At 37.6% G+C, this 14,393-nt stretch overlaps 1 protein-coding gene across 1 annotated transcript in view; it reads right to left on the reverse strand.

The window, feature by feature from the left end:
- Positions 1-825: 825 nt before the first annotated feature.
- The window catches only part of LOC114648483 (gamma-aminobutyric acid receptor subunit rho-2-like), a 105,306-nt gene continuing 91,738 nt past the window's right edge, over positions 826-14,393 (reverse strand). Inside the window, exons 8-9 of the mRNA XM_028797540.2 lie at positions 8,217-8,413; positions 826-2,132 (exon numbers count right to left, since the gene is read on the reverse strand). Coding sequence (XP_028653373.1) covers positions 1,818-2,132; positions 8,217-8,413 — 512 coding nt within the window. The 3' untranslated portion in view covers positions 826-1,817. The remainder of the gene's footprint in view (positions 2,133-8,216; positions 8,414-14,393) is intronic.

The raw sequence follows: 14,393 nt of genomic DNA on the forward strand, positions 1-14,393 counted from the left end.
TTATTTTACTACAGGCATGGGGAAGAGTTTGAGCCTACAGTATATCAGATTTGCTGAGCACAAGGCAGAAACAATCCCAGAGCAGGGCATCATTACATCTTGGGGCACAATCATAAGTATAGAAGCACATAATCACACTGGACTAGATCCGACTTAGTAGTCAGGGTTGCTGCCCTTCACTATCAGGATGGGGAGCTTTAATGTTGGCCTAATCATTGACTGTGGTGAGGTGCCATTCACAGCGATTGCTCAAACTGCAGGTATTTTATTTTTATTTGACAGATATGAACCTGATGAAAGCAACAACATACAGAATAACGTAAAATTCTAAAATCTGCTTAATCCAGCTCACAATTGAGAATAGCCACAGCCTATCTTGGCAGCTCTGCAGGGCAAAGCCATAGGAATGAGTATAACATTACATTGCATCACTATTCTTTTTTTTTTTTGTCAGATGAAAAATGAAAAATCTAGTGGACTTCCAAGTGTGCATTCATTGAACCCAGTTAATCCTATTCAGAGCTGTGGGGGAACAAAGCCTATCCTTGAAATGGCAGGCAGGAATCATTCACAAACAGTGCACCAATCGACTGCAAGGCGCACTCACAAATACACAAATTTGAGTTAAAACTTGGAAACTCACAGCTGCCTCTCCACACAACACACGTTTTTAGATGTGGGAATGAAACAGAAAAGCCCAGAGAAAAACTCACCCTGACATGAACAGAACATTCAAGCACTACCCACTACTCACAGACAGTGACTGGAGGCAGCAGTGCAAATCACTATTCCACCAAGCCATGGACATATTGTTTATTTAAAAAAAACACACACACATACTGACAAGACTTTTTCAGGTACATGAACCAGTGATTTCAATTCCAGCATTTAAACAAGTACCAGCACTAAGGGGCAAAGGTAGATTTGTAAATCCTGAACAGTCATCTTCTTTCCTTGAAGAGACGCACGTAAAAGCCAAATGCAAATGCTGCTTCTCACTGGTTTATTCCTCAGCTTGCAATATGCTACTCTGTTTTTGACAAAACTCCAATAACAAGTCCAATCACAGAAATGTGTTAGCTGGCAGTACGAAAAAGAACAGAAAACTTTCTTTAAAGCATAGCAGTGTTCACCATTAACATCTGAGACACATTCAGAATACATGTACATTAAGAATAGCATAGTTTCATCACTTTATCTGTGCCATGTACATTATGTGCAAATATTTGGAAATCATGTGAAAGCATACTTTAGCATAAAATTACAATCCCAAATGTTATCCCCAGTGCAGTTTTCCCACAAGTGTACCATAGCTTAAAGTGCAACACAAAGCGCTGATTTATGATATAGCGTATACACTGAACTATTTGTACAATCATCTTCTGACCACCCTTCAGCATGAACACGGTGAACTATTTGAAATGAACTAAGGAGACAAAACTTCAGCACCTACAGTAATATTTACTGTTTTGAACAGCAGGCTACTCCATTTCCTTGCTCCGACTTCTTTTTATTTATATTTTCATTACTGCCTGCAGCACATTAGGTTTTGTTGTGTTTTTTGTTTGTAGAGATATGAACTGAGATTACTGAGCTTGGCAACAAGATAGCTAAAAGAGAAATCTGTCTGTTTATGAGCCATAACCCAGTTCCGTCAAAAAAGTAAACCTGTGAGACAAATGAAATTGTTGTCACTGGTTCTGTAGTATAAAACAAAGTTCTTTTGTTCTCTTCCTAGAGTAAACTGCACAAAGACAATTCATTCAAACTAAAATGAAACCTGTAGTCTTTCCACACTTTGTCTCTTTCCTTGGAAATCAGCAATATACAGACCAATATATTAAGTTAAAGAATATATAGGCGCCTGGAAATATCATCCTGGAGTATTTGTCTATGGCATGAGTGTTCTTTATAATCTTAAATCCCTTGTAACTTTTGAGTCCTTTCTTTTTGGTTGCTGTTGACTCACTACTCATAGATAAATGCACAACCATCCTTTCCTGTTTCTCTGGTTCATCGGGTAAGACCTGCGTTCTGGTGTAGCCAGCCAGGCTGTTGGCATCTGCCTCACTGTATGTCCCATCAAGCATCATTGTTCTTGCGTGGGACATTCCACAAGTACAAGGCAATTGCTGCAAAACAAAAGAAGACATGACTGAATAGCAGTTTGTTTTCAACTATTTTTACCTTATTTATGCATCTTTTGCCTTTATGGTTTTTAAACAACACAGTCCTGTTTTGTGGCAGTGGCTGTTAGTCCTGCATGAACAGTAAAGGCTGCAACAGCTCACTCCCAAAATCAGAAAAGGAATCACAAGCATAACCGTTTTTCAGACAACAAAAGGATATCTTGTGTTGTGGTATCATCCAACACAAACAGAAAAATATTAATTAGAAAACAGAAAAAAATACAGTTGAAGTTTTTTTGTTGGAGCCTTGGTACCCGCAGAATACCTGACAAATAAACCCTGCCAACGTTTTTCCCCATTATAACAGAAGGTAGGACATTTTATGCAGGATGATGCCAATGTTACTAAAGTACATAAAATATATTACTTACAGACAATTAAATATACAAACTACCAATAAATGAAAGACACCACCAAGAGCATATAAGCAAAATGTAAACAAAACCCAGCTACCTCAATGGGCCTTCCTTCATGGATTTTAAACCTGTCTAAAAGGTGGGGTTGACTAATTGTTTCTTTGCCCAAATATTCAGTTCAACAATAAGCACTACCTTCTTTATTCTCTCTCTCTCTCACACAATCTCACTCTGTCTAGACCTGGCCTCTTTCTCCTCATTCTCCTGCCACTGAACCATTGCCCCATCCCACCTAAGATTAATTAGTCACTGGTCAATAACTACTGGATTCATAGTGTCCTGAATTTATATTTTACACTTCTCTAAATCTATTCATGCTATTTTCGCAATTTCTGCACATTTTAAATTGCTTATAGTGTTATTCTGGCGACACCAGTTCGTGATCTGATTTTTGAATAAATATAGCCATTTTAAGACAGTCTTTGCATAGCTATATTGTTTGCAGTACCTTTGCCTGAAAATGATATTTGATATATCATTTTATCACTCCTGTCCTATAAAGAACTGTTTTGCATGTTCTCCCCGTGTCTGCGTGGGTTTCCTCCAGGTGTTCCGGTTTCCTCCCACAGTCCAAAGACATGCAGGTTAGGTGCATTGGCGATCCTAAATTGTCTCTAGTGTGTGCTTGGTGTGTGTGTGTGTGTGTGTGCACGCCCTGCCCAGGGTTTGTTTCCTGCCTTGTGCCCTGTGTTGGCTGGGATTGGCTCCAGCAGACCCCCGTGACCCTGTAGTTAGGATATAGCGGGTTGGATAATGGATGGATGGATGATTCTTTCTTAAAACAAAGTTCATTGTGAAAGGAAATCAAAACATTCTTAGGACTTCTCAATTTGAACTTTCCTTGTTTTCTGACTTTGTTCTTTTTTTTCTTGGCTCTGGATGTGGGGTATCAGTTTTATCGCCTGGTTCTGAATTTCTCACTTGTCTTCTAAATACAAATTCACCTGTTCCTTAATAATTCCTTCTGATTTTCTCTACACTCAAGAAATTATTCTGACAATCTGTATCTTTAGAGCTGCACACAACATATGGCAACTCTATAAACTCTCAGAACCACTAAGCCTATGAGACCACTGTAACCCTGAACCTTTAACAGCCCAATAAGGACCAGGCTTCCTAGGCAGCCGCAGAGCTGATTACTATATAACAGCCATACGTTCCTATTCCTTCCACTCAGGGATAATTTATGCTGTCATTTTATGGGCTAGTCAGTAATGACTGGCCCCTGGCTAAACCTCCAGGAACCCACCTTTAAAAGGGGCGAAGTGGTCTCAACCTCGTGTTGGAATCATGTACTGGGTTACAGTACTCTTGTGTCCTAAGTACACAATGCATATCTCTTCCCAGATTGTTATTTCATTCTCTCCTTCCCTTAAGCTGCTGCCTGTTGGTCTTCCAGGGTAACTAATACATACATATGTATTTCTAACTTTCAGGGCCATGGTGCACCCTCTCCCTGACCTATGCCACCCTTTCATTCATGGCAATACATAACCCGCCACACAATCTATCAGACCAATCATTTGGCAGTTAAATTATTGTGAACCCTGGCAGCACAAATCATGATTTGTGCTGAAGCAGGATGCACCCCTTTGGTGCTCTGCTAAAATCAAGTCTTACAGTGAACTACAGCTTCTTGTAATAACTGGACTAGATACAAGCTTTTGTTGCCCTTTTACTTTATATTGTACTGGAGCACATCTGTTTGGCATCTGCCCTGTCTTCAACATAAAAGGGTAATAGAAATATTGATTGCTGTAACCCCAATTTGAAAAGTATTAAGGTACAGGTAGCGGAAATAACCAAAAATTCTCTGAGTACCAGGATGAAAACTATATTGTATTAACTGCTACTACCAGAAATGAAAGTAACCTCCAAAATTTCACTCTTAAACTCTCAGGGGTATATAACCCTGCAACAACTGGTTCCCTCAAAATATCAAAGTACAATTATTGTATTATTTCACACATGCAGTCGAATATATTACTCATTCTTCTTTTCCTCTCTTTTTCTCTTGTCTCCTGAAAACATTAAAAATAACCTTCCCTAAAGATACAACAGATTGTTTGACAGCCAATTAAATTACTTTAATGCAGAAGGCATGTAGGCTGCGTGGTTTTAATATTAATGCTGTAGATAATTAAACAGAAGCATCGCTATTGCCTTGCCAGCTCAGCATCCCCAGTGGTTGTATATATTCCACTCAGATTGGATTAGTTTGGCTCTGAGAACAAACTTTAAACCACATACAAACTAAAACTATATATGGTGATTGAAATGAACAGTATACTGCAACAGATATGCTGTAGTCAAAAATGCAGTCACAGAAAGCACTTCTGTTTTCTAATACACTTAGTTGCTAAAAATTTGCTAAAGTCATTTATAAAATTCTTTCAATAGGTACTGCATTTAGTCAGTCAGTCAATTTCAGGACAAAGCAGTTTAGAAAATGTCTGACTGACTGACACTGACTGATACTATATTTCGTAATTGTCATTTTGATAAGAAACAGTCATTCAACATTAACAAATCTCTCACACATGCTTTTTATGTTACAGTAGGTACAGCAAAATGTTTTTTTCATTAATGTTAGTATTCTGAAAGCAAGTAGCTACTGTAAGGTTAGGAAAGCATCAGTACTGATAAATAACTGCAAATGGCATTTTAAGATATTATGGAAACTTGATTAGATGTATGTATACAATCTTTGATTATGGAAATATGAATGAAGTTTAACTTTAGCCAATGCCCTTTTAGCAAAAGAGAGTTAATCTTGACAGAACCCCCTTTGTAAGTTTACAAGACTGCTGTAGAGGCAATGATTGGTAAGGAATGGAAGGCTCACTAGTTAAAATAAAACCACTGAATATTCTGATGTACGGAATTGATTTTTTGTTCTCAGAACTGCATGTAAAATGTTTAAATATTTTTAACATCTCAATCATAGAAACATGATTACAAATATTTCTTATCTGTCATGTAATAATGGTATTATCCTTCCATCCAGCTATTGTCTTCGTCCAATTGAGCACTGCTGGGACTACTGTCCCATTAATATAAGCACAGATAGTTAACAGATTATGAACTTGTTTCTAACTTAACATTTATAAACACACTGTAGTATGTGAAAAATGCAATATTTGTACAACCTTAAATCAGAAAAAGTTTGGATGGTATGAAAATGCAAATTAAAAAAAAAAACAGTGAATCTTAAATTTGCTCTGACTTTTATTTCATTGCAGACAGTATGAATCAAAGATATTTCATATTTTGTCTGGTCAACGTCATTTCATTTGTTAATATACATCCATGCAACCCATTCCAAAAAAAAGTGGTGACAGTAAAGCATTTACAACTTTGTAATGTCGCCATTCCTTCTCACAACACTTAAGATACCAAGTGATGAAGTGTTTCAGGTGTTATTTTGTTCCGCTCATCCTGCAAGCACGTCTTAAGGTGTACAACAGTACAGGGTCGTCGTTGTCACATTTTTTGTTTCACCATTCTCCACACATTCTCTATTGAGGACAAGGCAGGACTGCAGGTAGGCCAGTTCAGTACCTGTACCCTCTTCTTCCGCAGCCATGCATTTGTAATGTGTGCAGAATGTTGGTTTTGCATTGTTGAAAAATGCATGGATGTCCCTGGAAAAGATGTGGTCTTGAAGGCAGCATATGTTGCAATACAATGTCAATGTACTTTTTCTGTATTAATGCTACTATCACAGAAGTATAAATTATCTTTGTCGAGGGGACTGACACAACCCCATACCATGACAAACCCTGGCTTTTGGACTTGTTGCTGTTAACAGTCTGGATGGTCTTTTTTGTCTTTGGTCTGGAGCACACAATGTCCATTTCTTGCAAAAAACATCTGGAATATTAATTTGTATGACCACAGTACACATTTCCACTTTGTGATAGTCCATCCCAGATGCCTCCAAACCCAGAGAAGTCGATGCTGCTTCTGGGCATGGTTAACATAAGGCTTCTTTTTTGCAAAGTAAAGTCTGAAGTGGCATTTGTGAATGTAACTCCTGATTGTAGTGCTTGACAAAGTTTTGCCAAAGTAATCCCTTGCCCATGTGGTTGCATCAGCTATTGATGTATGACGGTTCTTCATATAGTGCTGAGGGACAGGAAATCACGGGTATTCAGTTTAGGCTTACGCCCTTGCCCTTTACATACTGAAATTCAGATTCATTGAATTGTTAATGATGTTGTGCACTGTAGAAGGAGAAATATGCAAATTGCTTCCAATCTTTCTTTTGAGGAACATTGTTTTAAAACATTTCAATAATTTTCTCACGTATTTGTTGACAAACAGGACATTCTCTGTCAATCTTTGATCCTCAAAGTCTCAGCCTTTCGTAGATACTGCATTTGTACCTGTTTTGTCTTAGTAGAGTTCTATATTACTCTACTTTCCCTTTTTGTATTCTTTAATATGTAGCCTTTGTCGGAATGCCTCAGATCTCATAGACTTACCTTGGTTTATAATGCATTGTACTTTATAACTTCTCTCCACCTTCCCGTCTACATTTATAACCTCCAGTAATAAGGTACAGTAAAAGACAAGCAGGAGTTAAGATATACTTTAAATAATATATTATTAATAATATTCATAAATAACAATGATAAGCAAAGTACAAGTGAACACTGGCAACCATACAACCTGATAAATGCTAATATGTAGTTTCAAGCGGCACACAGACTAGCAATTACTTTAAATGTATATAGTTAAGTCATCGTTTTCTAGCTTTCTTCAGTACAGGCTGCATGCCTGTCTCAATATGACTGCTGAGCTGTGCTTCTCAGTGTGGTCTTCTTTTCTGTCCATGGTCATGATGGTGTGAGAGAGATAGGGAGTGGTAAAGCAACCAGATTTATACATTCTCTGCTCAAATTCTACAACCAATAGGGCATCGTGGTACAGAATGGATTCTGATTCAAACCCAAGCAGCCAACTTTAGACAAATAGTATTCTGGTGCAACCCACATCTCAAAGTTACTGGCTTATTTTCACACCTGTAACCTAAACCCATTTGTTGAGTGAACCTTGCCAGAGTGCTAGTTTGGCTTTCCTGTTTGAGATGATAGAGAGAGTCTTGCAGACAATCACTGGCCAAAATGGTTTTAGGCACTTCCCCTAACCCTGTCATAAAATGCACTTCTTAAATCAGTCTTAAAGACTCTTGGATTAGACATGAAAGCATATCAATAAAACAAAACACAAGTATTACATTTGCTTTGTCTGACTTACAAATAAAAACGTACAAAATATTTATAAATTTACATACAAAATTTATCACCCCAACAGTACCAAATCATGATTACCTGTTTGAAATCACATCATTATTTGGTTTTTATACTTCATTACGGGCCCTAATTTGCCCCATCCCAAATTCAGGAATGGATGTATATTAACAAATGAAATGAAGTTTACCAGACAAAACATGAAATTATCTTTGGTTCACACTGTCTGCAATGAAATAAAAGTCAAAGCAAATTTATCTGCTTTTTCCATACCATCCCAACTTTTTCTGATTTGGGGTTGTATTAACTACCACATTAGCTGAATACCAGATATTACATGCAAATATATCATTTACCTTTTCTCTGAGTTTTCTTTCTCTCCTTTCTTGAACAGTGGTCAGGTAATTGACTGCCGCATATTCCAATACAGACAGGAACACAAAAACAAAACTGACCCAGAGGTAAATATCCACTGCTTTGATGTAAGAGACCCTAGGCATTGATGCATTCACTCCAGTGATTATAGTAGACATGGTCAGAACTGTGGTGATACCTAATAGCATAAGACAAAACCCACAAAAGCCATCACTGATTAGCAAACTCCATATATTTTAAAATAAAGATTACAAGCAATATACTGTATACATACTGCATATATATACTGTATGTATATATATATATATATATATATATATATATATATATATATATACACACATATATACATATACAGTACATAGTGTAAACACTACAATACTATACAATGTCTCTTTATTTAAATATTTAATTTTTACATTTGCATTTTGTGTCCTTTGCATGTTCAATCTAGATAGTCAGACTAACATTACCGAAACATTTTAAACATCAAACGATCCTAGTTACTTTATAATTGGTTGGAAAGAAAATCAAGGAATGCACTAAGATCCATACTTCTTTAAGATAAACTTCAAACTGGAATGTTTCATTTCACTCTCAACATTTGGCTATTTCTGATTTGGCCTCATAGTCTCCAAATTCCAATGTAATCAGTGAGTTGCCAAAACTAACAGAAGCAGCAATTCAGGCACATGAATGCGTCAGTACATAGCGGTCTGAAGACATCACAGATGAGAACCCTAGTGTCCATGTTACTAATTTAGGGACCACACAGTACACTGCATTGAACAGCACCTCTTGATGCTGAATATTAAATTTTCATCATTCATGTTGTCATAGCTTGGAATGACACCATTTTTACTATGGAAATTAAGCATTTCTAGTAAATTATAACTCTGGAATATCTGACATTAAACCTAAATTGAACTGAAGTTTCCATCTTAATCTTGCCTGCCAGCATTAATTACTAAGGAAGCATATTCTCACTGTTCAAGAAAAAATAATTATTGCAATATTTTGCGATAATATTTGCATGATACTGCAACAGTACTGCATTATTTCAAAAAGATAAATCTGCCATGGTCAGTATCATCATACATGGGCATGCTCCACTCGTCTATTGACAGTTAGTCAATAAGGAAGAAGAAGCATGCACATAGCGTAGAATCAAGTGACAAGTATGGAACAGAAGTTATATTTATACATTTAATCCTTCTGAGGGGTAAACTTAATCCACCCAGTGTCTAGGGTCTGAGGGAGCTAGTGATTATTGCATCAGCATTTGGTGCAAGGGAAGAAGCAAATGTGATAGATGGTACGGCAGTCTCTTTACAAGACTCAATCGCACAGCCAGAAAAAAAAGAATATGATGTTTTCAATCAAGTAACAAAAACCATTAAATAAAATATCTGTTTACTTTTAATCCTGTAATTTGCTATAGATATTTTTAAACAGTGTGATCTGGTGGCTCGGGTTGGGGATGAAAAAAGAGTGAAGGCTTAAACATACTTTGATAATTGAGATATACTACTGACATATTTCCAGTTTTCAGAGTTAAAACAAGCAAACATACACATTTTTACACTCAGTGATACCAACCAATCCTCAATTGCACAGGGAGAAGATGTAAACTGTGAGGCAGGAATGCTAGCTCTGCACCACCACTCTGTCTATGTTAAAACATCCGTACTAAACTGACTAAAATTTATAAAAATTAAATGTATACCTATAACTTTTGTTCAGTTCTTGTCACATGATTGCATGATACATGAGAGGTTAATCTGTCCCTCAATAGTTGTCACTAGATAGCTGAAGCACAGACGTTCATGATGCTACCAGCAGCAGCAGACAATATCTTAGCGAAACAGTACAATGCTATTGCAAAATAACAAAATAATTATTGTGAAATAACACAAAAAGATGCCCCAAGTCCTGAAAGAACTATGGAATTGATGAGAGTCACATGGAGGAATCACAGTATTCCTGCCGAGTGCAGCAGAGCAGTGACCATTTAGTTAAGTAGCATCGCATTATTAAATGTTGAAGGTAAGATTTTCTTCTTGGTGACTGCCAACAACAGAACACCTGCATTAACGTAAATGGCCAGAAATGTGAAATTCATGGTTTCTCCGAATGCACAGAACATGCATTGCTGATTTGGAATCAGATCGAAAGGACCAAGAAAGAGAAAAAGGTCTTCAATGTGGTATGGCTGAATCTACAAAAAACATATGGTTCTGTTCTATGCTAGTTAATCAGCTTTATCATAGACTTCTTTCATATACCAGAACATCACTGACAGTCATTATGCAAATTCAAAAATCTGCCATTAGCTGCAAGGCTGTATAACCATCTGGCAACAGCTGGGCAAAGGGATAGGAAGGTGATGTTCCATATTATCCATCTTCCTCACAACTGGTTTTGTGATCATCCTGAATGGTGTAAAGGTAATGGCCTACAGAGTGTGAAGCAGCTTAGATGACAAATTGGCAACCTTATGCTGCTACATGCATGACATCACAAGCCTCCTCCAGACAGCCTCATGTACAGTTTGGTTACATGAAACCAGTTCTTCATATCTCTTATTTGAACAACAGAACAATCTAGACAGGAACAAGCCAATCAGCCCAACAAATCTCACCAGCCCTATCCACTTGATTCTTTTTAAAAAATATCAAGTCTAGTTTTAAAAGTCCCTAAAATTCTATTGTCTACCACACTACTTGGTAGCTTACTCATAGTGTCTCTGATTCACTATATTAAGAAAAACATCCTAATGTTTGTGCCAAATTTACCCTTAATAAGTTTCCAATTGTGTCCCTGTGTTCTTGATGAACGCGTTATAAAATAACAGTCTTGGCTCACTGTACTAATCCCTTCATAATTTTAAACACTTACATTTACATATATAGCCAATGCTTATCATCCAAAGTGACTTACAATGTTTGAGATACAATTGGTTACATTTCTTTTGGTTTTTTTCCAGTTGGAGCACAGGCTGATTAAGTGACTTGCTCAGGGTCACACAGTGTCACTGGTGGATTTTGATCCTACAACCTCAGGGTTTGAAGCCTTAACCACTGTGCCATGCTGCCTGTCTTCACACTTCAATTATGTCTCCTCTTAATCTTCTTTTGCTTAAACTGAAACTGCTAAAGTCTTTTACTGTTTCTGCATAATTCATCCCCTGTATCCCTTGAATAAGCCTAGTTATTCTTCTCTGTTCTTTTTTCTACAGCTGCTATGTCCTTTTTGTAGCCTGGAGACCAAAACTGTACACAGTATTCCAGATGAGGCCTCACTAGTGTATTATAAAGGGTTGAGCATAACCTCCTTGGACTTGTACTCTACACACTGTGTTGTATACCCTAACATTCTGTTTACCTACTTAATGGCTTCTGAACACTGTCTGGAAGTCGATAGCTTGGAGTCCACTATGACTCCTAAATCCTTCTCATAAGGTGTACTTTCGATTTTCAGACCTCCCATTGTGTATTCAGTCTTAAAATGCTTACTTCCTATGCGTAATACTTTACATTTATTGACATTAAATTTCATCTGCCACAAATCTGCCCAAGTCTGTATACTGTACAAAATTCCTCTGTAATGATTCTACGGATTCCAGATTATCTACAATCCACCTATTTAATGTCAGCTGTAAAACTGACCTGCTTATTACTTACATTCCTGTTCAAATCATTTATACTGTATATATTAAGCAAAGCATCGACTCTACCACTGACCCTTGTCAGTTGCTGCCTTTCGTTTTTTCCCACAATAAGGAATTCTAGCGACAGTTACTTACAGAGATGCTGGTGTCAGCTACTGCTGCTTCCTGCCCTGCCTCTCCAACACTAGTTTGAATACAAATACATGAAAAAGTATACGTAAGAAAAAACAAATAACTTTTAAAAATGCAATCCCAAACACCCAGCTGCTTTTGCTGCTGTGTGGGCAAAAAAAAAAACAAAACAAAAAAACCCTTCTAAAAGGAAAAAATCTTTAAAAATTCCTACATGGCTCCTTAGAGGCAACAAAAACACAAGTTTTGAGGGGCAAAATGTATTTTTTATCAACTCTCATGCCACAGCAAAACAGCAACTCTTATCTGCTTCTCTCTCGCTTGCAAAGGTGATGTCAGCATGCTAGTAGTCTCCTCAGCACATCCAATATCATAGGCCAGGATGAAGATAAAGTCAGCAAAGTCCTACAGTCTATCAATATGGAAAGATAGAAGAATGGACACAATTTCATTTCAAGTGACAGGAGAGAAAGAGAACACTGGTGCTCAAGGAACCACTAGTTAGATGCCTTGGCAGAAAATGTACGTCAGAGCTTTTGGACAAGTAAATAGCCATGGTAATTACAAACAGATAGAAGGAGCGGGGGTGGCGCAGTGGTAGCGCTGCTGACTCGCAGTTAGGAGACCTGGGTTCGCTTATTGGGTCCTCCCTGTGTGCAGTTTGCATGTTCTCCTCATGTCTGTGTGGGTTTCCTCCAGGTACTCCGGTTTCCTCCCACAGTCCAAAGACATGCAGGTTAGGTGCATTGGTGCATTAGGTCCAAATTGTCCCTAGTGTGTGATTGGTGTGTGGGTGTGTGTGTGTGTGCCCTGTGGTGGCTGGTTTAGAAGGCAGAGGAGCCATATCCAGATTGAGGCACCAGAAACTTATAGGGAAGACAGAGCAAGGGAGAACTGGTCTAGTGGGGGGAAAACCAAAACCAATAAGACTTTGATCAAAGGCATCCATGAAAGAGAGAAGGAACATGTTGGTCACAGACGTAACAAGGATGGAGGAAGACCAGTTTCTGCTGGAACCTGTCAGCCAAGGTTTTGAACTCCTGGGAGATATTATCCTAAGAACTGTGGAAAGGGCTGATCTTAAAAAGGTTGCAAAGGCAAGACTGAGCTTCCATAATCAGGCCATATATGACATCTTTCCAAGACAAGCTAATGTGAGTCAGTGATTCAACTTGGAAGAAAAGTGTGACCTTTGTGACACAGATCAGGTAAACCTCCATCATATTTGTGGCTGGCTGCAAGGTCACCTTGGCCCAGAGCTGATACAGATGGCAACATGAGAATGTGTTAAGGAAGCTAGAAGAACTAACAGAGCATATAAGAGCTTAAACAAACAAAGAGTCCTAATGTCAAAAAAGCACAACCAATCTGTAATAGTAAGTGAAGATACATAGTCTTGGCTAGTGCAGGAAAGAACACCAGTCTTCACCACAGGAAATTCTTGGGCTATGAGAGCAAACTGTACAAGCAATTAAGGTTCCGTAATATGATCAATGCCGCCTCAATGAGACCTAACATCAATGTGTGGTCAGTAATTGGGAAGCTTGTTTTGCTGGTCATACTGACAGTTCCCTGGGAGGAGGGCATTCAGGAAGCCTCCGAAAGTAAAAAAGTGAGATATGCTGAGCTGGCAGAAGAGTACATGGGGAAGGGTTGGACAGTAACAACTTACTCAGTGGAAATTGACTGTTAATAAATCAACAAGCAAGAAATGCCCACAATTTAGCAAATAATATGCAATACAACACATCTAAATATAGTGTATAGTGTAAAACTAAACTTATTAATTAAGAGATATATTTAAAAAAATATTGCAAATATTCTCTTTACGCAGAAACCTGATGCTTAGTTATTTAATTTGTGGTTTTGGTTTGCATCATTTCTGGGTTAAATTAAAGTAAGAAGAGCTTCTTCACTTATTTCAATACAACAAACTGTGCTTGGGGTTCTGATTTAAATTTTTTGCAGGTTGTGAGTCAGTACAAAATACACCTGGGAAATTAAATTACCAGAGCTGCTTTTCAAAATGATCTCTTGGCATAATCAATTCTTTAGAAACAGTACTTGAGAAGCAAAAATTTTAGAAATAAAAATAAAACATGTGAGATGCATATATTCGATTGTACCATATTCTGAATGACACGTGGGTGAAAAAGTTTATTCATCAATGTACCACCAAAGTAATGTTATGTTTACTTGCAGTTCACCTAGAACTCTGATACTACCAGTCTACAGCAGCTATAGCACTCAGTAGTCCATATGAAGACAGATATTATAAGCCTAGTTTGCTAGAGATACTGTATATATATGGACTTGTAAAATTATAGCACAGACAAGAATTACAGTAAAAATTGTC

The sequence above is a fragment of the Erpetoichthys calabaricus genome, chromosome 3 (genome assembly GCF_900747795.2).
Source record: "Erpetoichthys calabaricus chromosome 3, fErpCal1.3, whole genome shotgun sequence".
NCBI classification, from domain to species: Eukaryota; Metazoa; Chordata; class Cladistia; order Polypteriformes; family Polypteridae; genus Erpetoichthys; species Erpetoichthys calabaricus.